We start from the raw sequence: 26,742 nt of genomic DNA, 5'->3' as shown, positions 1-26,742 counted from the left end.
TTGATTGCCATTGAAATTTTCATAGTTGACCAGATGATAGTGATAATAATGAATGTCTGTTCAGTTTTATGGACTGTTTGTATCTGAAGCCCTCAAAAAGCCTTTTTTTTTTTTTTTAAATTTCTGACTTATGGATAGAGAAAATACATTACAGAGAGTTAGTAATTCATGATGTTTAAAATTCATGAAGGGGCAATATAGCCAGGATCCCATTCCACTTGTAATGACTAGGCAATAATAGTAGAGGTAGAGGTACAACCCAGCTGCAGCTTTGGTTACAGAGCAAAGAAAACTCTCCAGGAGACAGTGTAGATGTTTAAGTGCATTACTCAGAAGTAGCTTCCTGGAACTCTTTGTACTTAAGTGGTTTTGATTATAAAGTTTGCTGAACCCTGCAGCCTAATGGACCCCCATTAACACTGGCAATTTCCAGTCCCAAGGGATCAGGCACATGCGCAAAAGTGATTCTCTGGTGGCCACAACAACAGTAGAGAGCAGAGAGAACACTCAGGAGGGATGGCATTCCCTCCTGAGTGGGATAACTTGGGATAGCTGCGGTTATGGAGGAACTCTGCTTAATTGCTGTCCTACCCAAGCAAGCCAGGTGCTCCTCTGACCCCTGAGAGAATGTGGCACTGCCTGCTGCAGCTACAGGTCACACATTTATCTTTATCTGCTGCTTCCCTGTCATGGCAACGACGCCGCTCCAAATCCTTGTGGCATGCCATGACATTTTCGAAGTTCAGGAGAGAACCTGGGGTGCTTTCTGAGGGTACAAGCAATGGCAACACTGCAGGCAGGCAGTGCAGGGCAGCTTGAAAGCCTCCTGCCCTGGCAGAGCTGGGAGTGTTACATCAGGTGTTGAAGAGTTGGTGCAGATCCCGTGGGGAGCCTGGGGCTGACTCAGCTGCTCTGCATTTGTACTTCTACAGTGTCTTTGCTATTACTGTGCTTTGACCCTGCTAGATTAAAAAGTACTGGAGTATTTCTGTATTTTCTGTTAGCTCCTTCTACTCTGCCTGAAGCATAAATCTGCCCTGATCCTTTCTTGACTGTTAGATTGACTTTTCACTGGAAAAGAAGGCAGCTGCAGTGGGTAGATGACAAAGAGATAGGTGACTTTCTGTTGACTTCTCAAAACCCAGTAACAGGTTCTGATTGAGCCCAAAGACTTTAATAGGGTATTCCTGTCAGTTTTCAGTATTTTGAATTTTCTGCAAAGCTTGATTTATTTTTATTTAATTGTTTAGGTTTTGAGGGTTCGTGTATTTTATTAATTTATAGCAGTAATGAGTTGGCGGCCAGAGCAGGCACAGGTCTCACTCCTTTAGCATGGAGTGTGGCACTGGGGTTCTCCCTGCCACAGCTGCATGCTGCTGCTCTCTCTAGCTGATTTATCTTCCATTCCTCTGCATTGCTTCAGCCCAGTCTGAGCCCATGTCAGTGAACAGGGTAAACTCGAGCAAGCCAGGCTTGTGAGGAGACTGTCAGGCATTTGATGATCAGCTCAGAATACCTTGTAATGCTCTCTGGTCAGCACCTTGTGTTCTTTCAGCAGCCTTGAGCATGTTCAGCTGCCAGGGTATTGATTGGGCAGTTTCCACTGGCTACTGTAAGTGCTGTGATATTGCAATTTCCAGCTTCTGTTTTTCTGCTGTCATTTAGAAAACTGCACATAGTCCAGATTGAGATTTTATGGTCTGCTGCCCCCTTGGACAGTTTATTTCTATTTTGATGGAGAAAACCTTTGAAAATGACTGTAATCTAGAAAGTATATAGTTGGTGCATGGCAATGATGCTATCACAGTAAGTGAAAAATTGTTAGGGGTCACTGCTCTCTTGATAATGGATAAAAATAATGCAAACTTGCACAGGGCAGAGGAAAAGCAAATATCCTGAACTGCATATAATAGATCAGAACATTTCACTGGTATGTTAATGCAGAGCTCAAGTTTTACATCACATGCTTGACATTTTGAAGGAGTAAGAGGGCAGAAGGAAGTGCCTGTGTTAGTCCTTATCAGTTGTTGATGGGGAGCCTTACCCTGCAAGAACTTTGCTCATAAAGGGTGGAGGGAGAACAGCCATTCTAGTGGCTCCCTGAAATACATGGACAGGAGACTGATTAAAAGGTTTATGTGATAATAAAATTATAGTAGGAGATTTTTCAAACCTAATGTTCTTGTGATTGGATGAAAAGTAGTTTTGGCTAATTCTTCAATCTGTAAATTGGTCAGCAGGTAAATATTGTCACTGAAACAAGCAGTGTTTTGTCACATTGGGAAGGCGGGATGAAGATGTGAAGGGGTTTACAGTGGTAAGAAGTGTTGTAAAGGCAGGTAATTTTCAACATTTGTGGGTTTGCTCATGCTGTTATGTACTAAGCTTTTACTCAGCCTTCAAATTATGTTTCTGTTTTGTTTTGTTTTTTTTTTTTTGCAAACTTCAAACTCTTTCTTATGTAAAGTTACAAAAAAAGAGGAAAAATAGTGGCTCTTTATCTTTCATGTGACTTTTACATACTTGGTTTTTAAACTTTTTTATTCATACTAGTTGTACTTAAGTAGTTATTAAATATTTACATATGTTTTTTGCTTAAAAGACATTATTCAGAAATTAAGAACCCTTTATACTAGATGTTATTCAAAAATCATGGCTCACTAATCCAAAATGAGCTGAAGATATATCTTAAAAGATACTGCTGCATTGCTGCAGTCAATGGAAGATCACCCAATGTTCACATATTAATGTCCACTGTAAATTTAATTAATTAGCAAGTAATTTGCAGAGAAATACAATTACTGTTCATTAATTACTCATGATTATGAACAACCATTATGCAGCATATATTAAATACAAACCCAGGTGCAGTTGCTGCAGTTTTAACTTTCCTTTTATTTATCTTTTGACATTGTTTCTGTTTTATGTCAGGATGCAGCTGTGATCCTGAAAAGGCTTCAGTATGGGCTCAGCTTTGTGCGCTGGGAGTATTCTGAGAGTCTTCTGTGAAAAGCATTTTAATTTGTGACCTTGTCTGTTTACGTGTATTTGAGTTTACCACTTCCATAAGTAATTTCACTGAGTCCTGACACCTTTTATCCTTACTGCCCTCATGAACTGCCTAAATTTTATTTGAGCTCAGGGTGCCTAGAAATCAAGTCTGGCACCACATACTCATGATGGAAGGACAGTAATAGGGGAAATAATTTGAATCTTCCACATTAAATAATTTTTAAAAGTAATATTGTGGCATTTACGAACCTTTTGGATAAAACTTTGTGTCAGGAGACTGTGAATTTCTCATTAGCTCATGTATCACTAGCAGTTTGACCTCATGATGGGATGAAGGCACTGGGAGATGTATCCCTCAGGATGCAGGGATTGCATCAGAAAGTGATGCAGGATCTGGGATCTTTTTCTGCTTCACCAGCTGCCCAGCATATGGAGTATCTGAGGCCATCTTAAGGCCTTTTTCTGCTTGTTCTTTGCAGGGAAAAATAAAATCAGAAAAGGGTATGTGTTGTTTCTGCCTAATTTTTGAAAGAGGGTGAAAAACCAGGCACATAGCAGGCATATATAGCTCAGTGGCCTTAAACTATGCCTGAAAAGTCTTCCTGGATGAAGAGACAGGAAGGACTAGGAGGTGAATTTGGGTTTGTACAATGTATTTGTGAAAAAATTCCAGGAGATTAAATGAAGTATTTGTCTATATCTGTGCAAAATCTCAGGACCCGTGTTTATGAATTCTGATATAAAGAACTGTTCCCACTGTGTCTAAAGAAAGCACTGTTAGTCAATATTTGGAATTAATTATTTGCTATAATAGATGTATTTGCCAACTAGAAAAGGAGTTTCTACTTTGCAGAAAGTTTCCTAGCTTTTTTTGTCTTTTAGTGATCCATTTCCTGCAAAAGATTCCGTGGAGATCTATCTATATATTTACCTAAACTTATCTGGGAACCTGCAACCACAACCTACAGATTTTTAGGGAAATATCTCATTCAGGTTCCCCTGTGATACACTGTGACTGTGATCTACCTTGTAAGGTCAAATAAAAAATTTATCAGGAGAGTTTGTGGTGAGGATCATGGTTCATGAAAAGCTTCACACCATTCACTTTATGTGTTCTGCTCTCTGGCTTCACCCAGAAGAGTTTTGTAAGTTTTGTGGATTGCAAACACTCTATACATTACATCTGCTCCACGCTTAAAACACAGAATATTTGAACAAATAAAAGGTATTGAATATCCTGGCTTAGAAATGAGATCTTCTGAATTCTCTTCCTGCCCTGTTTTCAGGGCAACAGACTGCTTAGAGACTTTGAGCTTTTGCATATCTTGGCTTTTTTTTTAAACGGAGGGATGAATAAATCCACAAAACTTGCACTTTTTTGCAGTTCTGTCTGCATAAATTCATTTTATTTAACTTCTTTGTACCCCAGTCGAATGGGCAGCATCTGCAGTGTCTGACCTGCTGCCCATGAAATGGCACATGCAGGCTGTGCCAGTGCAGCCAAAGTTTTGCATGCAAGTTTTAATATACTGTGGAAATGCATAAATAGTTGGCTGTAGAGTTTAGATTAGTGGCCCATTTGATTCTGAGATCTCTACAGCTACCAGAGACAAAAACCACCACAAAAAATAACAAAAATAAACCTGACACTGAATGGATAAACCTGAACAAAATGTCTTTGATTGGAGCATTTGGGATAGCTGCCAGGCTGGACTTTGAGATGTTTATAATGGGTTAGGTGTTGATTGAGGAGAGGAGCATGAAAGGTATGGTTTTAGCACCCCCAACCTATGCTAAAATATGCAAGGAGGTGGGGACTGCTGTTTGGACAGGGGACAGATCAATTAAATCTTTTAGGTCAGGATGCTTTAAAATGCAAGTTTGTAAGTTAAGATATAACCTAAACATTTTAATCACAGGAGATTCTGAAGTTTTATCCAGCTGGTGAGTTCTTGGTGGGGAGTCAACATTGAAACAGACTCTCCCAGATCTTCAGCAATTCATTTCTTTTCACCCTTGTAGCTTTTGAACAGGTTGAGTATTTAAAATTCTTTCTCCCCTGCTAATTAGAGACCATAAGGAGATGTGGTGATGAAGCTTTTCTTTCCATTTCAGATCAGACACAGTTTGATTTATTCAAAGACATTTTGAATCCTTTTAATAAAATAAATAAATCCTGACAAAATGTCACTGTTGAATTGTAATCTTAACTAAGAATACAATTTTACCATTCTGGTTTTCAAACTCCCAAACAAAATTAAAAGTTAAAAATGGCTTTTTATAGAAAGAAAGGTATAGACACTGACAAAGGAAAAACCAAGAGTAGATGCATTATTACTTGTAGCCCTTGGAGATGAACAAATTCCCTGTTTCAGTGGTTTTATCAAACAGTGAAACCTGGACTAAAAATCAGCTGTTACCCATTTTATTTGCAAGTGGCTCTGCTGTCAGTAAATTAAAGCAAGTTCTTAAATTAAACTTTTGACCAATGGATATTTTTATATGCAAATATTGCATGGTTTGCTAGATGGGAAAAGTGGCATGGAACAGGAGTGATGATTTTATTCCTGAAGAAATAAAGTAAAATTTGACATGAAAATGTACACTTGAAAAATTATTGCTTGCTTTGCTTTATCCTATCAGCATACTTTAAATTTTGATCATCTTGCTTTGGAATATCTTTTGGAAACTAAATTTCTTTTTTTGAGAATTGTAATTTTGGCTGCAAGTTTTATTCCTAAAAGACCTTAGGACATTTGAGTAGTTTTCTAATGTGAGACATATTGTACTGTTGTTATTTTCCTATTTAGAGGTTTGGTTTTTTCTGAAGTTTTGTGCTGTGCCATCCAGGTCAGCACAGCAAGCAATTAAGCAGATAAATAATTCTACTAAGTAGTCAAGAGCAGAAATATCATGAATGCCAACAGAGAGTTACCTCAGTGGAAAAAACAGGCTTCAGCAAGGTGAGACAATAGAGCTCGTGTAAAAACAGAGATGAAGAAAGGGTCTGTTCTGATAAACATAAATCAGAGTACAGCAATTGCTATTCTGTGTGGGTAAAAAGTGGTAATAATTTTAGTAGAATGGGCTGGACAGAAACAAAGTTGTAAAGCAGTGAGCAGGATGAGATTGAACAGTCTCCTTTGAGATCCTGGAAATAAACAAAAGACTGAAAAATGGGTGAAAAGTCAGTAGAATTAAGGATTTCTTTTTAAGAGTTTGGAATAAAAATGCCACATATTCATACAAACAGGTGGTAAGCTCAATTCTGCTTTATTAGACAGCTTAAAGGCTAAAATAGCCCTATAAAATTCAATGGAAATAAAATTTACCAGCTAAATTATCAATGCTGAAAACAAATTTCAGTAAGAAAGTAACATGTATCCATGACTGTTTGCTTAAAATAGCTGGCAAAACCATAGAACACACAATAATTTTAATTTTTATATAGCAAATTCACATATAGGTTCACTGGTCAGTACTGAGTACCAGCATCTAGGCACAGGTCAGGCAAAAATTCAAACACTGAAGTACTTTTCTCTTTTGATATTTTCATTTGCTTAAATCCTTTCAAGTGAAACTGTTTTTTAATTGTTCTGTGAAGAATGTTGGCATCTTAATTTAAAAAAAAATGGTTATTTAAAAAAACCCATTAGTTATTATTTTGGTTTTATTTAGCATGCATGAAAGTGGATCAATGTTAGCATGGAGTGAGCCAGAAATAGTACCAACTACTTAACATATATTTCTCTCTTGTAGTGTCATATACAGTAGTGTTCATACCACATGCTGCTCTGATAGTCACAAACATTCCTGGTAGACACAAATTCCGTTTTTTCATATCATTCTTTGTTTCTGTGGCGTTTAGTAAGAATGTGTATTCATATAAAAAGACATCCCCAAATGGGAAAATTAGCTCTTCACTTACTGAGTCACTGTGAATAGGATATTTGGCAGACCTGTGCAGACACTTTCTGTACATTACCAGCAGAAAAAGGAACAGATTTCAGGCCTTTGAATCCCAGATCCCTGCATTATTCTTTATTGTCTGGGTGTCAGTTTTCTGAGTGGTGTAAATTCAACCAGTATTTCCTGAGGCAAAATGTCGATGAATTCATCTATCCAATTATTGGGCCTTCTGTAAATTTGTTATTACATTTTTATTATATAGGTAATAGTAAAATGCCTTGGGCATCCTTGCACAAAATAGCTAAACCAATATTAAGCTGCCAGCAGAACAGCAAACTCTTTTCCTGTGTGTGTGTATTTGAGGAACTCGCTTTGCTCAAAGTCTCCGTAATAAGATGGCTCTTCTATTATGTTTTTATGAAGGTCATTGGTTCTGGACAATTTCCAAGAGATGGTGGAATAAGAGTTTCTAATGGAAAATGCTTTATTGCAAACCTCTTTTGAATTAAGGTCAGGGCAGCTTCAACACTCGTACAAGTGGAGTAATCCTAATGAGACTCTCAAGTAGACATTGTTCAAATTATTGGGATTGAAAGATTCAACCTTCATTTTGAAGTTAATGTAGAAACTATATTCTGTATTGCCCTGTACTGTTGAACTGAGTCAAGATACTTTTCTGTGTGGAATATGTTGCCATAACCTGATTTTGAGAAAATGAGCGATGGTAGGAAGGGTAACATCTGAGACAAATGCTTGCAATTCCCTGGCTAGTTGCCCAAGCAGAAAGCTTCTTGGGATCAGCTGCTGGTTCCAGGGCAGCTGGGGGTGTTGGTACAGCCCCTGTGTCAGTAATGTGTAAAACAAGCATAGGAATACACACTGCATGAGAAGGGAAGAGATCCTTTTCAGTACATAAGCTGAATTCTTCCTTGAAGTGTACTGGCATCATGTGAGTTTTCTCCTGATTCAACATCAGCCAGCAAACTGTCAGCCTTGTCCTAATCTCCCTCTGACAGTGGCCCAGATAATCAATAGCGCTGGCTGGCTGAGGAGAGACTTGAGACGGCTGACTGAGATTAATGGCTCCATATGCACAATCACAACAAATAAGGGAAAGTATTTTAGAAGTCCATGTGCAGCTCCCCTGCAGTACTAACATTTTCGGGATGTTTAGAGACCTCTTGTACATCTCTTGTCTTAGGAATGCATTGAATTTTGTTTTACACTTATATACTTATCTATTTCTAGTGATGCTTTCGGAAAAACGTTACTTGAGGAAATTTGCTGTTATGGGAAATTACAGAATTCTAGGAACATACCCCATCTTAGAAAATGTCTGACAGTGAATAACAGATACACCACACAACACTGAAAGATGAAGTTAAGAGTTAGGAACAGGAACACTGTAGGAGAAGGCACTTGGCAGTAAAAGCTCTTTAATAGTTTTCTAGGAAAAAAAAAAAAAGGTTTTGGAAAGGGCTTGCAGATTAGTGTGTGGCTTGTATTTGCAGTAAGTGTTACCTGAATATGGTGGGTGCTTCATGTCCTCTCTAAACTGCATCCATAGGGCTGTTGGGTTGATCTGAAAATGAAATCTAAAGTGTCAAAATTGGCAGCTATAAACTGAGGGATGACAGTGTGTGTGCTATCTGTCTCAAATGAATGCACTGTTATTTGAAAGTTGTATTTATTCTTCTGTGAGATTCCTGTACCTGAGTGAGCTTTATACGTGTTCTGGTTCAGAAAAATACCGTGCCTCTATCTCATTTATTGGATTTCAGCATGGTGGAGCTCTTGTAGGTAGCTTAAAAAGATATGAAGTTTTATTAAAGTGGATAATCTTCAAGTAAACTTTTTTTTTACTTTGAATAAATAAATAAAAATTAGTTGTCTAGAAAAATCTGAGAAAACAAATTCTGATTTCAGTGACTGTAATGGTACCATAATTATGTGCTTCACTTCAGCAGTATGGCTGACATCAGAGGAAATGTTACAAGGACTAAATAATAAAGGTGCTTTTCTGTCCAGGGCCTCCCTTCCTCTTTTTTCCAGGGAACATGTGGGGGAATTTGCAAGTATATCTCATACCTTTGTAGCACAGAGAGCACCACAGCCTAAGTGAGGCAGTATTGAGAAGTGTCTTTTAATAAGAATTTGAATGAGTTTTTTGGAATTTCACTTGCAGGTATTCTTATCCTCATACCTTCCAAGGAGATTAAACTGATAAGATCAGCATTTGTACTCGGAATTAAGTTTCTATGTATGGGTTTATGCAAGAATAGCTGTTGTTCTCAGTTCAGATATCTTTATTTCAGATCAGTGTTTAAATATAGCAGTCATCAAATGCTGTGCATGATGGTGACAGGGAACAGTACTCACACCAAATGTTTTTCCTGTGGTGGGAAAGGCAGTGGCCAACCCAAAGGAATTGTGGAGTTGGACACAAGAACAAGAAGGGGATGATGGACAGATTGGCAAGCAATTTTAATGGAGCTACATTTGTTTTCTTGCTCTGGCATCAGCCTGGATTCCTGGAGTTTCATTGCCCCCAGCTGGCCATTCCTTTTCCTCTGGTACCCACCCACATTTCTTGTCTCTCCGGGCTCAAGAAGGGTGCAGGATCCATCTTGGGGAATCCACCCTCCCTCTGTGCCAGCTGTCCCTACTGCAGGGCCCCTGGCACTGCTGGACCCTCAGGTTCAGCTGGGCAGAGATTTAATTCCATGTGTTCAATGTTGTCTGGCTTAATTAACCTAATTCTACCTTTGATTGAACAACCCCTTTTTCTCTTTTGACTGTCTCAATAAAAGGTTGAATAAAATCTGTCTTAATTTATTGCACACTAGTTTTCCCTTCCCAGAGGCACACTTTTTAGAGAAAGCTTGCGTGCCCACATGTTCTGTTCTCTCTTCCGTGTTTTTGTGTTTGCCTGTTGCTCTCATTTTATATGAAGTCATGTGTAGGTATGATGTATATATGTATAACATAGATAATAAAATATGATTTTAGGCTCATATCTTGACTTCCTAAGCTTTACTATTATTGCATTTCGTTTGTGTTTCAGTTGGACACTGTGTCCCTGTGTTGCCTGACATTGCATTAATTATGTTTATTCTTCTCTTCACACTAAGAGCTCTCAATGTCTCATTTTCAATCCAGTTTACAGTTTTTGCAACTGTGTCCTTTACAGTTCTCAGAAGTACTCTCTTCCTTCTGCTGTAAGATACTTTATTCTTTAATCTTGTCTTTGTCTTTTCTTCCAGCTTTGATTCTTTGTCTTCTCTTCTTGGCACTGAGGGCATTACTTTGTTCTTTTTGTCTTTACATTCCTACTCCAAGAGTCTCTTACTTTTTTTTCAGCACTAAGCACCTGCATATTAATGTTAATGTTAATATCAATATTAATATTAAAAAGTTACAGATTGATAAGGGGGTTTTTAGCTATTTTAAATGACTCCATGTGTTAAAAATGTTCTAGAGTTTGGAATTGCTGATTTGATTTTAGATTTTGTAATGGGCATTGTGATGGAGGCAGCAAAATGTCAGAATAGGGGGCTTTTTGAATAGATTCAGTTATTCTCCAGAAAGGATTACTGTAAGGAAAAATGAATATGTGTAGCATGTCAGGAAGATTTTTAAGAAATCACTTGGTGTCAAAAATCCTTCTGCAAAACAAATTCTTTTTATCCTTTAAATTTGTTCCCCATTTTTCACCACTAACTTAACTTTCCTGTGTTTCCTAATGTCAAATGCAAGTTCAATAGGAGTATGCTGATGCTCAGTGTCCTCATTTTGGTTCTCAGTTCTCCTTCTTCCCATGTTTCTCTAAAAGAAGGAGGAGGAAGCCCTTTGTTTAGGCTACATGTTTTAAGAATGAAGAGTGTTTATAGAGTATTCATCTGTTTTTTCTTCTCCATGATACATATGGTGACATCACTGCATACTTTTATATGGTGTGGACAATGCAAAACCAGCAGTGAAAATGGAGAGAGCAAACAGATCATGTTTTTATAATTAACTACAGGACTTAGAGCATAGCTTGTGAGTCACGTTAGAGAAAAAAGCTTACTTAGCTCTGAGCCCAGAGGAAGGACCTCGCTAGGCTGTTTTTCATATTTAGTGTCCACAGTAGTTCAAGTCTTCATCCTTTATTCTCTCTAATATCAGGTTTAAAAGAGTCAAAGTATTTCTTTGCAAACACCTCAACTGCTGTTGTTGATGTTTAACAAATATCAGAACAATGATGAATTCAAATTGACAGGTGAAACCCCTCGATGTTTTGTTAACCACAGTACCTGGAGTCACCACTAGGTAAAATCCTTAAATGAGTTGTTCAGGATGCAGTCAGAGAAGAACGATGAAGCAAACCTGCTTTTTGTATTCAACTAAGATACCCATTATGTTACAATGTCTGTAGCCTTATGTAAAATGTGTTTTATTGTTGGATGACATTCTCAGTGAAAGTGCTTTTAAATTTACCTAGGATAGCTAATGGTAAGTAGTAAAACCCCATTTCTTGTGTACATGCAGGGTTCCTGCTTTATCACAGACCTTTCTAACTGTCTCAGGCCCTGCACTACACACCAAGTCCAGCCATAGCTTTTTTCCATGTCTGCTTTTCACAGGTAGAGCTGAATAACCACCTCCCTTGCATTCACATCAAGTATGTATTGCCATTTCCTTCAGCCACATCCAGCAAGTGTTTGATATTTGCTGTTATTGCTGTATTTTGGCATTTTTGACCCACAGTGAATTTGTGATTCTATCAGAAATCTAAATCTTTTTCTGGTGCTCCACTAAGTTCTTCCTCATCTTTCATCCATGCATTAGAACTTTCCCTCCTAATGATAGACTTATTTGACACAAATTTAATCCTGTTAATTTCAGACTGTTTCCCTTGCTCCCAAATACTATTTTGAATCTAGTTCTGTATTCCAGGGGGAAGAATGACTTCCAGCTTCATGTCATTTGACAAACTTTTAAGGGTTCTCTTTAGTCAGTCATTTAAATCCTGAATCAAATTATTAAATTGCACTTTCTACTGGCCAGATCTTTTCCCCCTCTACCAAATTCTCTTCCTAACATGACAATAATAAATCCACTTTGAGAGCACAGCTGTCTGAGAAGTGCATTCACCTTATGTTCATTTCATTAGGCTTGGAGTCCTTAGAGGGAAACAACATCACTGAGCACATAATATGCTGTGGCATTTTTTTTATCAGGCCCAATTGGAAGCTCTTAGGGATGGTATGCTGCCTATGAGTCCAAGATTGGGGAGGATCACTGTACTTCTCCTAAAAAATACTTAGAGAATTTAATCAGGATATTTTTCTCCTCCTCTTTTCACCCACCTGAGTAGTACAAAAGGCACTTGTTTTTAAAGGAAATAAGATTGGTTAAACAGAATTACTCTTAAATTGATGTTGGCTGTTTCTTCCCACATTATTGTGTTGTATTTGATTGAATTAATTGTTTAATCACTTTTTCTAGTGTCTTTTTGGGTCGTAAAATCTGGGAAGTTATATTCAGATTTTTTCCTTGGTTTTGAAAATACTTAAAAATAAATTTTGCTTTTCTTGTCCTTGGTGTTTCCCTTGTTACCCACAGATCTTAAAAAATATTCACTGATATTTTAAAGATTAATTTGATTAGTTTCTCCAACACTTCAAGGAAAATTTTATCAGGCTTCATTGATTTAAACATGTATTACTTATCTACCATTTTTTTCCAAATATGACCTCAGCTCCTAATCCCACAGTTAAAAATGCTTGTGTCATAGTAACTACTCAAATTAAACTGTCTGGTGAAGGCTGAAATAAATAAACCTTTGACTAATTTAACCTTCTCTACAGTTGGGTTCTGTACAATTCTTGTTAGGATTTGCTTGCACACACATTTTGTTATGGCTTGGGCTTCACGTGTACTTCCTGACCAAAGCAAATGTTTTTGACTGTAAAAATTTGAATTTAGATTATGGTCCTAGATCCAAGGTGTCCTCTGGCCAAGTAGTCCTGATTAGTAAAGAGAAACTTGGCATTGGCCCCTATTATTCCAATGTATATATTCTACTGGCATGGTGCTTTTCAAGTCAGCTGGGTTACAGTCATGGTTTATAAACCATTTAAAAGTGTGGCCTATGAACCACAGCATCCTAGAGTATTTTAGAATACAGTTAACTCTTACAGAACACAGTTCTTATATGATTTAGTGTTTTAAAGATAACACCTAGTATCCTCAGTTTCTTGTGGAAGTGAGTTGGCAGCCTGCGTGGGTTAAGGCAAAAAATGTGATGGTCTCTTTTTGACTCTGCAAGTCTGTGTGAATTCTCTGCAAGCATAATTTTCAGTTCTGTTGCCTCAAATAGTGTGCTTAATGTCACACTGCACACTTTTGGAGAGCAGGAAATGCAGTTAAACTTTCTGCATTAAACTCAAGTAGAGTTGTTTCGAAAAATCCGCTGTCCTGTCTGTCGTGTGAATTCTCCTCTTTCATGTGATTCCTCTGAATTTACCTGCTTTGCAGAAGAAAATCAGAATTTTTCCAAGGTTAGACAAATTGGAAGAAATAAATCATAAGGTCAAAAGACCATGCACTTACCTTTAGCCTATAAATGATGCTGCAAATTTTCGTGACCTGGTTAAATTCAAGGGTTAAACAAAGTGCTGTACACTGTTTCTGTACACTGTCTTTACACATTTGTTCTGTATCCATGGACTTATTTTAATGTAAATAGTCACCTCGACAGCTGTGTCCCCTTAAGCACATTTTATTTAGCAGCTGGGTTTACACGTCACTTGGCAGCCACGGATTTTCAATTTTTCCCTGTGCCAAGGGGGCAGCTGGAATAATTTGAGTGCTCATTAATTTGGGAGAAATATGAGCTGCAAGTCAGACAACATGAGTCTTCTGTATGGTGTTGTACAAGGATAAGCGGATCAGGGTAGAAGCAATTTGCCCTGTCCCAAGGGGGTCTTCGTTTTTTAATAAGCTGGTTATGAAAATTCTATTTCTTTGCAGTTTAAAGAGTCTAATTAGAGCCTGTAATTTCTCTCGTATAACTGGAGTGGATGAAGGTTAACATTAGGCCTCCAGAGTCTTTTCACATTCATTTACAGACTTAAATCAGGTAATAGTTTGTAGCTAATTAGAATGGTGTATTAAATATTTAGTTTGACTTCGTTTAACTGTGAGAACACATGGATGCTGTAGGGCTACAAAAATTATAAATTAGAGGTACATTTAATTTTAATCAAAGATGAACTTAAAGGCATAGTGATTTTCATACTGACTGGTATACTGTGACAGTCTGAGCAGCAATTGCCTTCAGTTAGTTAAAATGTCAAGATAAAGGAATTTCACATCTATTTTATGTTCTTGCTGTAGCACTTTGAAGGTTCAAACAATTCATGGTATATATACATAGTGTCTGAAGGATTAAATATTTTTCGGCATAGAAGACAGTTTTTATGTAAAATCTCATTTATTTTTCTATCCACTAACTCAGATTTCAGGAAGATTTTCTTAAAGAAGTTGTAGTGTTTCTACTCACAGGAAGCCCAACAATAAACACACATTCCTACCAGAGTTTGCCAAACAGTGGGTCTGCTGTTCTATCAGAGCAGCATCTGCATTTACAGCTTCTTCTGCTTTTGGCTGATTTTGTATTTCAAGGAACAAGTAAAGTAATCTTAAATTCTATCCACAACCTTTTTCCTGTTCTTGTAAGTCTTCAGTTTTATTTTCAGGCACACGGTGTAAATCTTGGGGCTGTCCTGTGCAAGCCCAGGGGTTGGACTTTGATAATCCTTGTGGATCCCTTCCAACTCATATTCTATGGTTCTATTCTATCCACAATTTGCAAAACTCTTTGCATTCTCTGAGTAGACCTCATACAGTTTTCTGTGCTACATTATGACAATCTTCCTGTTGCAAGTTGGATTCTTAGGACCTGAACCTTTTGCCACTGAACTTAGTATAACACCTATCATAAAATTCAGCTGTACAGAACCAAATGTAGGCTTACAAAGTGGAGCTCAGCACCACACTGACTTCTACCTAAAACGGTTGGTTCACAGCACAGGCCAGGGGGATTTACATCTCCTTGTAGTGAAGGAAAACTTGCTCAGTTCAAGCTTGCATGAAAAAAGACAGATATCCTGAGTCAGGAAATACAGAAGCTCACTTCAATACAATTATGTGAAGCTTCTACAAAAAGGATCATATTTTATTAATTTTAGTAATGCCTCTTGGTCAGAGTGGCCATGGTTTGAATTTCTCTGGCTTTATTTTAATGATTTTTTTCTTTGTGTGAAATGTATTCTACAAAGAAATTTTGTTGATTAAATATAGAGCATCCAACTACTGCTACACACCTGCATGATGCAAAATGACATTGCACAGATATAGTTGTGATGTACTAGAGAGCCCAGAAGGAACTTACACCTTTTAAAATGATCCTTCTACACTCTGATGTCTACCAAACAGCACTTACATTCTGTTAACTTTTATCTGGTGAGATTTTTGATGCCTTTTTACCACTTTGCAGAACCCATACATATTTCCAGTGGGAACTGTGTGTGCTAGTTCCCTTGACTATGAGTACCTTGGTGCTACTGCCTGTTTGCTTGTGTGTTAATCCCATTGTAGTTTAGACTGGATCCTCAACTGCTCATCTTCCCAACCTTTCCCACAGTTCCAGTGAGCTGATTTCTTGTCCCATAAACTGAGTGCAGCTCCCTTTTTCTTGCCTGAAGGGTCACTTATATCCTCAGCAATTGGTCTGGAGAGCAGAGGAGTCCCTTGTTCATTTGTGAACACAGCTGTAGGTCTAAAACTGGAATACCAAAAGTGGTGAAATACTTCAAATTGAAAAGGGAAGAATCTTGATAAAGTGAAAAGGTGAAAAAATAAGTGAAACAAAATAAAGAAGAAATATATTGTATATTTTTCAGAGAAAAAAAGAGAAAGACAAAAGGTGTCTTTAACCTCAAAATAGTCAAACCTTTCTGACTATCAGCTTGTTCAGGCCTCAGATTCTTGGCCCATGATCTGTAGCTTTAATCTCGAGTTTCCTCTCCAGCATTTTTTGAATGCTAGAAACTCCATTACAGATTGGTAGAAAATCAGTGATAAAACTTCTAAATATCACCTTATTTTCTTACACTGCTTTCCCAGTTGCCAATTTTTATAAAATGGTTTATGACTGCAATAATCCCCTCAAAATCAGCTGTTATGGGAGATAATAGCTGGTTGTCAGAGCATTAACCACCCTTGACTTCACTTTGGGCCTTTATGTAACAAAAGAATGAACTGATGGTAAAGTTGCCAGGTGTATTAAATTATGTGATGAATTATAGAGACTCTGTAGTGGGGATTAGTGTCCAAAAGAGACTAGTGGAGATTGCCAAACCCATTATCTGATAGGACTGCAGGCTGGACAAAATCCCAAGGGTGAAAGGCCAGTGCTTTATCCATTATGTCATCTTATAATCTGTGTCTGCACCATGCACAGTGAAGTACACTATAAATGAGTTACCATTGTTCTATGTTACATCCTGGAACTGTGCAATAGCAGAAGTGGAGACGTTGGCAGTATTTGGTTACTTAGAATTTAGTCTGATTTTGATCTTTTCTCATGGATTCTTGCATAAAAAATTAGTTGATATGCAGGAAAGTTGAGTAGAGTAGTAGCAGAAATTGTATGAGCCTGCTTTTTTCACAGGAGCTTCAGTTAGATCCAAGAAAGTTGGTTATGTCATGGCTTCTGCTCTAATCCCTTCCCCTTCTCCTCATTCAGACAAATTAATTTGTTTAGGCTGCTATTTTGCATTTAAGGAAGAAAATGTATGTTCTACATTTCAGCAAATCCTCCAGGATTTTGAAGAACGTCAATATTAGGTATAGTTGAATTATGCTTGAGGAGTTCGTGTAGGCTTGGCTTGTTACACTTTTGTAATGACTGACCTGGAATCTCGCATATCAGGAAAGGAATCAAAGATTTCCTTTGCTTTTCAGATGATAGCATAGAATTTGTTCCTAGCTCCAATAAATCTCTTTCATTTTACTTTGAAAGATTAATATTGTTATGACAGAAAACTAATGTCAGGTAATTCTTGAAAAAAAGGGTGAGTTAAAATTTTCTTCTCCCTCTATACCCCATGTAGTTGAAGACATTGTACCATGGCTGGAGGTACCAGTGGAATGACATAAAAAGTAAAACTCAGGGAAATATTTCTAAAATAGTTCTTCAGTAATAATGTGTAGTATTTACACAATATTCGGTGGTGCTATATAAAGATTTTATTCACACTCTCTCTGTATATCTGAAATATTTATAGTACAACCCATCGGGCTCAAAGTAGTTTGTTATAGCTTGTACAGAAAGTAAAAGTTACATTGAAGGCAGCAAGTTGGTTTGGGATAATCTCAGGTTTTTGGGAGTTTTTGCAGTGTAGTCTTTGGGACATTTAATATTCACAAAATCTGTGAAAATTGTCTTTGCTGAATTAACTTGTTAAACTGCTGGGAAGAATGTAGTACGTTCAAGTTGCATGCTGTTGTATCACGCTTAGTACATCATTGGTTGCCTATTTGACATCATTTACAAGTGCAGCACACCAAGCAGGAAAGAGAACTAGAAAGTATTGGATGCTTATTAGACATTTTTGTGGGTTTTTTTGTTTTGCTTTTAAATACCATCTCTGAAGTGGTTATTTCATACAACCTATTTTCTCTGCCACAACTTTTTATATTGTTTATTGTTAAGCTGCTGCTGTGCTGTTTGTGCCACCTGTGAAGGAACTGATCTTATTCAGTGCTGTGTGACCAATAATCCAGGATGTGTAAAACAGCTACAACTTGTGCCCCATGTAAAAAAACCTGTCCTGTTTTTTCACAGCCATGTCAACCATCAGACCCTTGTAGGGAAACCATAAGCCCTGTGCTAATAAGCCTTGAGTTGGACACTTTCTCATCACCTGCTCTGTCCTTGCACAGTGTAAAACAGCATAATCCCATCTCTCCCTGCTAGCAATATTTCTTATGTATTGAGTGAATTTTCACAGTGGGAAATGATTCTTTGTAAATCGGCAAAGTATGTCAGCACATTTTCAGGGCTAGAAGAAATATCCTCACTTGATGTGTGACGTAAAACCTGTGGCTTGTTTGAATTTTCCAAATGCTCCTCACAGGTGAGTGTGACACAGTGCTGCTGTCCCCTGACCACAAGGGATTAACTGCAGCATCCATTTCCTTTTCTTCTCCATAAATTTTCTGAGGTAGGTCTATGCTAAGAGCTGTTGGGGATGTGGGTGTTTGGGGAAGCAGGGCTCAGCTTTTCCTTTGTTGCAGTTTTTGCTTACAACATCTTGTTTTCCAGTGAAGTAGACGTTTTAATTATTTGGGGTTGGTTTTTGCTAACTGTCCCATCAGTTTTTAGGGTACAACACATGGAGTTTCAATATCACTATAATACAAAATATTGTTATAAAATTGTCTGGGTACAGTGTGCAATTGCAGGAAGGAAAAAACACGAGGAAATGTATAAATGTAAACTTTCCCAAAAGAGGTATTTTGAATACTACAGGAGAAAAATTAACAATGAAGAACCTTTTACTGAGTAACTTAACATTTAAGGATTCAGTTTCATGAGGTAATGTCTTCAATTTCATGGCTTCCTTGCACTGAGTGAACTGTAAGTTGAGGCTTTCAGCACTTCACAGGGCAAAGGTCTCTAACAGGACAGAAGATATTGAGGTAGTGCTGTCTTTACATCACAAGGCTTTGCACCCCTTCATTTAGAGCATCATCTTCATGGAAATTCCAGACAACTTATCAATGCAAATAGATCCTCAAGTTGTTTGTTTTGGGGCTTTCTTTAATTACTTTATAATAAAAAATGCACTAAAGTAGAAAAAGCTATGAAGACATTTAGAGATGAAATTTCCAGAGTGACTTCATATTTCTCTTTTCCCATGCCTGTTCATTGCCCTGTATGTTATGCCCTTTGCAACAACCAGAAGCACTAAATACGCTTGGAATTCGTGTTTATTTTTGGATTGATCTGTGTGTGTATTGGTTAAAGTTAGAACCTATAATACATCTCACATTGATACGTTTCACAAGTTCAACATTTTTCCCTTTTCAGATTTGGTAAGGTTTCTTGTGCAAAGGCCTGGGGCCTGTTCAGATTTTTTTTATTGTGAATCTTACTGATTGTGATGAGTGAATCTGGTATGACTCTGAGAATCCTTTATGGCTGCATCCAGACTGCTCCTCACAGGCGAATATGGGGTTGGGCCATGTGCTTAACACAGGGACCAACTGCAGCATCAATTCCTCCTTTTCCCACTGTTGTCTTCTGAGGTGGGGTGTGCAAAAGGATTCTGGAGAGAGGGGACTAGGAGGATGAGATTATGTGAAGAGTGATATTGAAGACTAATCTGGAAGTGGTGACCAGCATGGTGTAATGTTGGGCAGGAAGCATGAGATGCCTAGGAAAAGCTATCTTGAGGGCTCTCACCTTGAGAGCCCTTGTAAGAGATTAATTATTTTTTGTGAGGCTGCTTAGGAGTTCAGACAATCACTCAGTCTCACGTTGATCCATTGTTCCCAGTTAGACCATTTGCTCCTCTATGCAGAGAATAGCTGAGGTGTTCCTGGACCACCACAGCTTATAACTATGCGAACTTGAATTTTGTCTCTATATCCCAGTTAAATCCCGTAGCTATTGCCACAGGACTATTTTTATTTCTTGCTGAGCCAGAAAGGAAAGACTATTTTGCTGAAGGTGTCCATGAAATAGTTTGCAGCTGCAAGCAGAAGTCCCATTTCCCCTCCCACACAGTATTTTAAGTTTCTGGAAATACTATTTTACCAGCTGTTTGGCATGAAGATATGAATTCACAGTTCCAATGTGTAGAATCTTGCAGATTGACTTGTCTTGCTTAACAGAGATGGAAGAAAGTCCCTATTCTCTTCCTACGCTGCCAGTTTAATGAAGTTTCAGAGGTGAGGACAGTTCAGGGACTGCAGATTAGCCCACACATAATGGATGAAACTGTTAAGTGGATATTTCAGATGAAGTGGTTAGCATTGAAATAGCTGTCATTTTAGTCATCATTCTTAGGTTTCCTCACTAATGGTTGAATGTACGCATCTCTGAGATTTTATATAAACCTTCTGTCTGGAGTTTAAAGGTTCAAACTTCAGAATATTCTCTGGCTGTAAAAGCAAGAAACTTACTAACAATACTCTTATTTTTCAAAATTTGAGGAGCTGCAACAAAGAGTAGATAGCAACCCCTTACATAGTCCAAACCATGATCTGTGCCTAGGTAAGGCAAGAAGAATTTGAAAAACCAGAGACTGGAAAACCAGAGAGAAAGCAAGATAAAAATATTGATAATGCCTGCAGTTGTATGTCTGCTTTTGATTTAGGTGTTTTACTCGGTGTAAGATTTGTGTCCAGTTTTGTCTGCACTACTGAGCTTGGAGGTTTGATGCCTTAATATTGGTTAACTCTGCTGTGTAGATGGGAATAGTTGCCAACAAAGCTTGCGACACCTGCTTGTGACCTGACTGCACAGTCGTGCACACAGAAGCTGGCCATCATAAAATGCACCATTGAAATTAGTTGGTTGCATATTATCAATTTGGTTCCACAGTTCAGAACCATTGGAGCTTATGCAATAATCTTTTAGTAAGAAGAGGAACTGAATGACATCCTTTCCAGGAAGTGACCCTTCCAGGTCAGGAATGGGGCATAACATAATGGTAACATATGGGAGGTTTCCACAGCTGCTGTTTTAAAGATAATTAAAATACATCAATCTCAAATGGTATTCTTTGCCATTCAACATTTGCTTCAGAAAAATATGAAGTGAGAAAGTCACAAGTTCTATTAAGTTTCTAGTTCCATTGTCCTTTCAGTTTCTTTGATATTGCTATGGAGCTCTCACTCCATATTCTGTGAACATTGGCTTAAAAATAGCAGTCTGTGGCACCTACTGTGCAGAAACAGCAAGTATAATTGAAAAGATTGAAGTTTTTGCTCTTGGAGTAAGCTTTCCTTTGTGTTCAGTGAGTCTGACATCTACAATTTTCAGTTTTGTAGATAGGATATAAAAATTCAAGACTAGTACATCTGCCTGAGAATATTTTCTTTCTCCACACCTAACAGTTCATGATAAGCCTTAATATAGTTGATATAATACTTTGCAGGTCAGGCACAGAAAATATTTTTATTTAGGTGTCTCTTTCAAGTATCTTGTAGAGCTTTAAAAATTACCCATCTCTTTCTGCCATACGTTTTTTGCCAGAGGTACTTACACCCTCTGATGCAGATTCCTTCTCTGATGGAAGTGGTCTCTTGATTCAATCACAGCACTCGGATATTCAAAGGTGTTTTTCTCATTTGGCTTATACTCAGTTAGCCAGAGCATATGTAGACTATGTAAATGTTGTTACTGGATCTTCTGGGATTGGCCCATAACAACTTTGAATTTATTCAGTCTGCCTTGACTGAAACATTCTCTCCATATGGATTCAAAGGAATTTTTAGGCCTAACATTATGCTGTACCATAAGATACCAACATAGGTGTATCAATGTGTGTCTATATAGTGTAAATACCTATTAAAGCTCATAATTTCTATTTTTTTATTTTCTTCAAGGTCAAATACAAACAGAATGAGACAGACACACCTTATACTTCCTCATCAATTATTAATTCTAGAGATTTCAATCATATGCCTCAATACTATACATATTTATCAGCAGACTACACAATATTAGTGTTATATGTGGGTTGTTTGAGTAAAATAAACATTTCATGCAATCATTTTGCAGAGCAGGACTGATTTGACACACTTTCCATTCAGTTACCTCACATAAAACAAGTAGAAAATTTGGTGGTCACTATTAACAGCTTTACCTACCAACATATATCTTGCCTGGGATCTGAGAATATGGGTTGTTATTAAATCTGGTCCCCAATGTCTAATCAATGTACAATGACAATTTCACTGGTTATTATGATGCTGTGTGTCCTGTTTTGCACCATACATAGCCCATCACTGCACAGGTCTCATCCATGGACAGCAGTTGAAGTAGTCTGAATTTATCTTCCCAAATTAATGTAATAGTTCTATAATACTGAGTTTGTTATATTTTTATGTATCTGGAGTAAACATATGGCCACAGTAACTTTTTTATTGGTGTTAAACATCCTGAATTATCACATAGAATACCTATGCAGAAGAACAAAAGTAGTATGAAAGGTGTGTAGAACCAAGCCTGTTCTGAAAAATGGGATTTAGAGTTTAGACTTATTCATGCAAGTTTCAGTCCTAATAATTTATTACCTAAGTCACTGCTGTGGTCTCTGAAAGCAGAAAATAATATGCCAAGCCTTTGTTTTATAAGAATGGGCTGCCCAGGGAGATGTGGAGTCACTGTCCCTGAGTGTTTAAGAAAAGACTGAATGTGGCACTCAGTGCCATGGTCTGATTGACAAGGTGGTGTCAGGTCATAGGTTGGACTCAGTGATCTCAAAGGTCTTTTCCAACCTAGTTAATTCTGTGATTCTGCCATACTTGTGCAGTGTATGGTTAATGCTTTTCACTACAAGCTCACAGTGAATTAAGTTTATGCTGATGGGTTCAATGAACTGAGCAAATGAAACTTTTGGAAGTAGAGAAATAATCAGAATTTTTTTCCATCAGAACTGATCTTGAGGATTTTTCTCAAAATTTTCAATGAAGTATTAAACAATATTTGAAACACCTATTAATGTGTCTCTAGGATCAGTGTAGAAGGAAAAATTTAAAGTATCAGTGGCTTTAATTTTAACTGAAATACCTTCCTGTGACCCTGTCATGGCTATTTTCTTACAATACTACTATAAATAATAAGTCACTCTATTGATTCATGAGAAATATAGAAAGGGTATTTTAAAATTATAATGTCACTTATATTTCACTGTATAAAAGACTTTTTACTTTATGCTGACAGTAGTAAACATAATTTGTATAACATGTACCATGGAAAGTGTGTAGAGAAAAATACTCAATGCCTTGGGACAGGGAAGGAAACAGCAGTTAATAAATTTGGATCACTCATCTTCTAGCTCTCTGTTTGATAGATTCCTTTATTTTTTCAAGTAATTACAATTATCAGTATTTTTATCATGATTAAAATATTTTCTAGCAAAACTGCTAGATAATAAGTAAACTAGATGTAGAAAGTATATTCAGTGTAAAATCATTAAAATCCTTACAATGGATATCACAGAGACAGCTCATTCCTCATGATGATCCATGTTACCAGTTTGCTGAAATTTTATTTTTTGTAGGCTATTTTGCTGCCTGTGCCTGTTATCATGCTTACTGCTCATCTGTTTAGATAAGGCTGGTCTCCTTTTATTAGGAACACAGTCTAGTTTGATTCTTTATAGATTAAAGCAGATCATTAAATATAAATCTCTCAGAGTATTCAGTCTCATCATAGGCTATTTTCAAGCATCATTTGCAGGAAGATAAAATGTGACATTGATTTATGCTGTATTTTGAGAGTATAAATCTCACTGTGCACTTTTATGTGTCTTTGCAGAATAAAGAATTTCTTTATTAATGCTTTTCATAGCAATCAACAAAATATTAAAGCACCATTCTTTTGTTTAATGTTGTGTTCTTTAGAGCCTTAGAGTGGGACTATGCAGACTGTTGGACTCAAACTTGCAACACTACACCATCACTGTGTAGACTTTTTAAACCATATAAATCATGATTCAGTTCTGTGTGTATTTTATGTTTGAGAGACTGGGAAAAGTTTTGTCACTGGAATCTGCTCTCTAGGCATGATGATACCACAAATGTATGTATGCCTAAAAACAGGATGTGGCCATTAAGAAAATGAGTAAAAGGGCAGTGAGAGAATATAGTGTCACAACTGGCAGTAAAGAGGGAGAGTTTCAGAGTGTTTTAAAACTACTTCTGTAGGGAACAAAAAAACCTTATGGGAGTTTAGTATAAAGTTGATTTATTCCACAAATAATATCATTTGTGAAGGAGGAAAAATGCTAATGGGAAAAATGATAAGGGTTTTTTTTTAAATTTGAAAATTAATTAAATGATATTAAAATGCTGCCTCTGGGTACCTGTGTCTGTGTTGACAATGACATTGCATCATATGAACCTTAAAAGCTGAGGGGAATTTGCTTGCCTGGTGTTGCAGATTCTTTATCTACAGGAGTATTTGCTAATTGAGTGCCTCTTCCCCAACATCATAGCAATTTTCTGAATTCATAAGTCCAGAATAGGTTTGTCTGAAATATACCATTTTGTACTCCAATGGTTTTAGTTTATTCTTAATTACACATTAACCATAACTGTAGTTAAAGGTCAGATATTAAACACATTCAAAAAGATCAACCATCCTATTACACAGAAAAAAAGCAACCTTTTTTTCAGGAAGACATTACTGGCAGAAATATTTTTTTTTAACCTACTGTGCTGCTTAACCAGTAATACTTTCTTAGAAGGGGTGTATCCTGTGAATTACATACCTGTATCTGAAGTTCCACTGGATATGTTTTAAATGCAGTATTAATTGATTTATCTTTTGCATTTTACTTTCAGGTCCGCATTTTTACCTATCTGATTGGAAGAGAAGCTGCATTTGCTGATAACCTGAAGTGGATGGCCTGTGCTAACAAAGGTTCGTTAACCTTCCTCTGTGGAAGCCTTGTTTCCAAAACCCCACTGCTGAGCCTTCCTGCACATCTGACCCTTCTACAGATATGGTGTTGCTGACAGCTACTCACCGAGGATGGGTCGTTTTCTTTTCCCCAGAAAATGAAAAGACTTAATTGTCTTGTAACATACAATTTAAAGAGCAAAAAACCCCAATTTGAAATTTTCTTCTTTAAAATATTTATGAAGCTTTTAAACTATGTGATCTTAAATTTTTGTTCAGAGAACAAACTAATTTCAAAGCACTTGTTCTCTTCTATCTGTTATTACTCAGAGTGAGTTTGGTTTCTAAGAACATTGGGTACAAGTTCTGTTGAGTTAGGCATGGTATGTAAAACACCAGACATCCTGTCCCTCGAGGAACTGACAGTGTAATTGAAAAAAACTGGTTTATATCCTTTAAGGAAAAGAGCATTAAAACATTTAAGATGCTGACTTGCTGGAGTAAAAGGATTGAGTAGTATAAGTAAGAATGATTCAGGAAAAAAACAGCCCCAAACTCCAATTAATCTTCAGGTTTTCCTTTTTCTTTCCTCTTGGAAAAAAAATAAAAGTTCTTTTTTCCATTGTGCCACATTACATTATGATGAATTGCATCAGGTGCTATCCATTTAGTCATTATTTCTCTAACTACTGTTATGTCCAGCTGATGGAAATTACTCAGTTTGAAGTCTTGTCTTAATCAGCTAACATTACACCATAATTTAGTTTAAATAATAGTATAAGAATCCTTTGAAGCATCTTTTTTGAAGACAATTTAATCAACAAAATCTTTTAACTTTTTAGCCCAGCTCCACAAATTCATAAAGATCTAAGTACAGCAACTCAGAAATTAGGACCAGGCAATGGAAGCTGCCTTAGCAGATCATCTGGTCCACGTCTTCCTTATTCCCAGAGGGGAAAAGTGGTCACCTTTGTCATTCTTCAGGACTACTTTGTTCTTTTCAGAGCCATGGTTCTTTGAGTCAAGAGTCTTACTCATATGAATCAACTAAACAGCTTAATGACTGTTACTTCTAAAAATTTATTTCCCTCTCAGTTTAATAGTTACAATACCTGCTCTCTGATAGCTTATAATGTAAAAATATTCTGCCACTAATCAGTAATTAAATATTTTTTTTTTAGCTTTGAAAATCACAATAGGAAACAGCATGTCATGGCCAGACAGTACAGATTTAGATTTTTCCTTCGAGTTTTCAGTTACAGCTTGTCCATTTTATTTCAGTGAAATGAGGGATTACAGCACAACAGATGAGGAGTGTAGTCAAGCTGGTCTAAAGATTGGCTGAATAGCAGGACTGTAGTTTACTCCTTGCATGGGTGGGCCGAAATATGTTGTTGTCACTGAGGGTGAATGACCCTAAAATCAATTTTCCTTGCAGTGATTTTCCTCTTGGAAGCACAACATAGATTAAGGCTATTTGCAGGGTTTCCAGCTGACTGGGCTGTGGACAGCAGCCCTTTCCTTCAAAATGGGTCACAGGGGAAATTCACACCACCTTGCAAAACTTCTTTAGCTTCTAGGTTCTGATTGTGAAACCTTGAAAAACCCCAAATATGTTTTTCTGTTACATTTTTCCATATAAGTAGGACATATCTAGAGGGAGTTTGCTTAATGAAGCAAAACAAACCATTTTAAATACATTAAAACATTCAAAATCCCCAAAATCCCTCCAGAGTGGTTTGTGAAGTTTGCAGTGATTTACTCTTCTGCATCATAAGCAAGTGCACATCAAGGAAAACAAGATATACTAAGATTGTGAAGTGAACAAAGGTGAAAATTTCCTGGTGACTAGTGTGCATGTGCCAGATGTCAGCAGTAACATCCTGAACTTAGAAGTGACAGGCACTACCTTTCCCTCAGCATCACTTCCAGCAGAAAGCTGTAGAGATAAAGATGGGAGTTAATGCATTACTGGCTAACAAAACAGCTGGGATTAATTTTTTTTTCCCCAGTAAAATTCACTGTTACATTAGTAATTTGACAGCTTCTGTTTTTCTTGCTTGGTTTTTTAAAACATTTTGTTATGGGTCATCACTGTGGTTGGCATATTATAAAATGAACAAAGGACT

The 26,742-nt window shown here is 37.2% G+C and overlaps 1 protein-coding gene across 6 annotated transcripts in view; it reads left to right on the top strand.

The window, feature by feature from the left end:
- Nucleotides 1–26,742, top strand: part of CACNA2D3 (calcium voltage-gated channel auxiliary subunit alpha2delta 3) — a 398,896-nt gene that overhangs the window by 224,621 nt on the left and 147,533 nt on the right. For all 6 annotated transcript variants that reach the window (XR_004242342.1, XM_032120753.1, XM_032120750.1 and 3 more), the window contains exon 12: nucleotides 24,556–24,634. Coding sequence is in view for 5 of the 6 variants with exons in the window: in XM_032120753.1 (XP_031976644.1) it covers nucleotides 24,556–24,634 (79 nt within the window). In the remaining variant the exon portion in view is untranslated. The remainder of the gene's footprint in view (nucleotides 1–24,555; nucleotides 24,635–26,742) is intronic.

The sequence above is a fragment of the Corvus moneduloides genome, chromosome 11 (assembly GCF_009650955.1).
Source record: "Corvus moneduloides isolate bCorMon1 chromosome 11, bCorMon1.pri, whole genome shotgun sequence".
Classification (NCBI taxonomy): domain Eukaryota; kingdom Metazoa; phylum Chordata; class Aves; order Passeriformes; family Corvidae; genus Corvus; species Corvus moneduloides.
The sequence above is the reverse complement of the archived record's forward strand: the minus strand, read 5'-3'. Positions and strand labels throughout refer to the sequence as shown.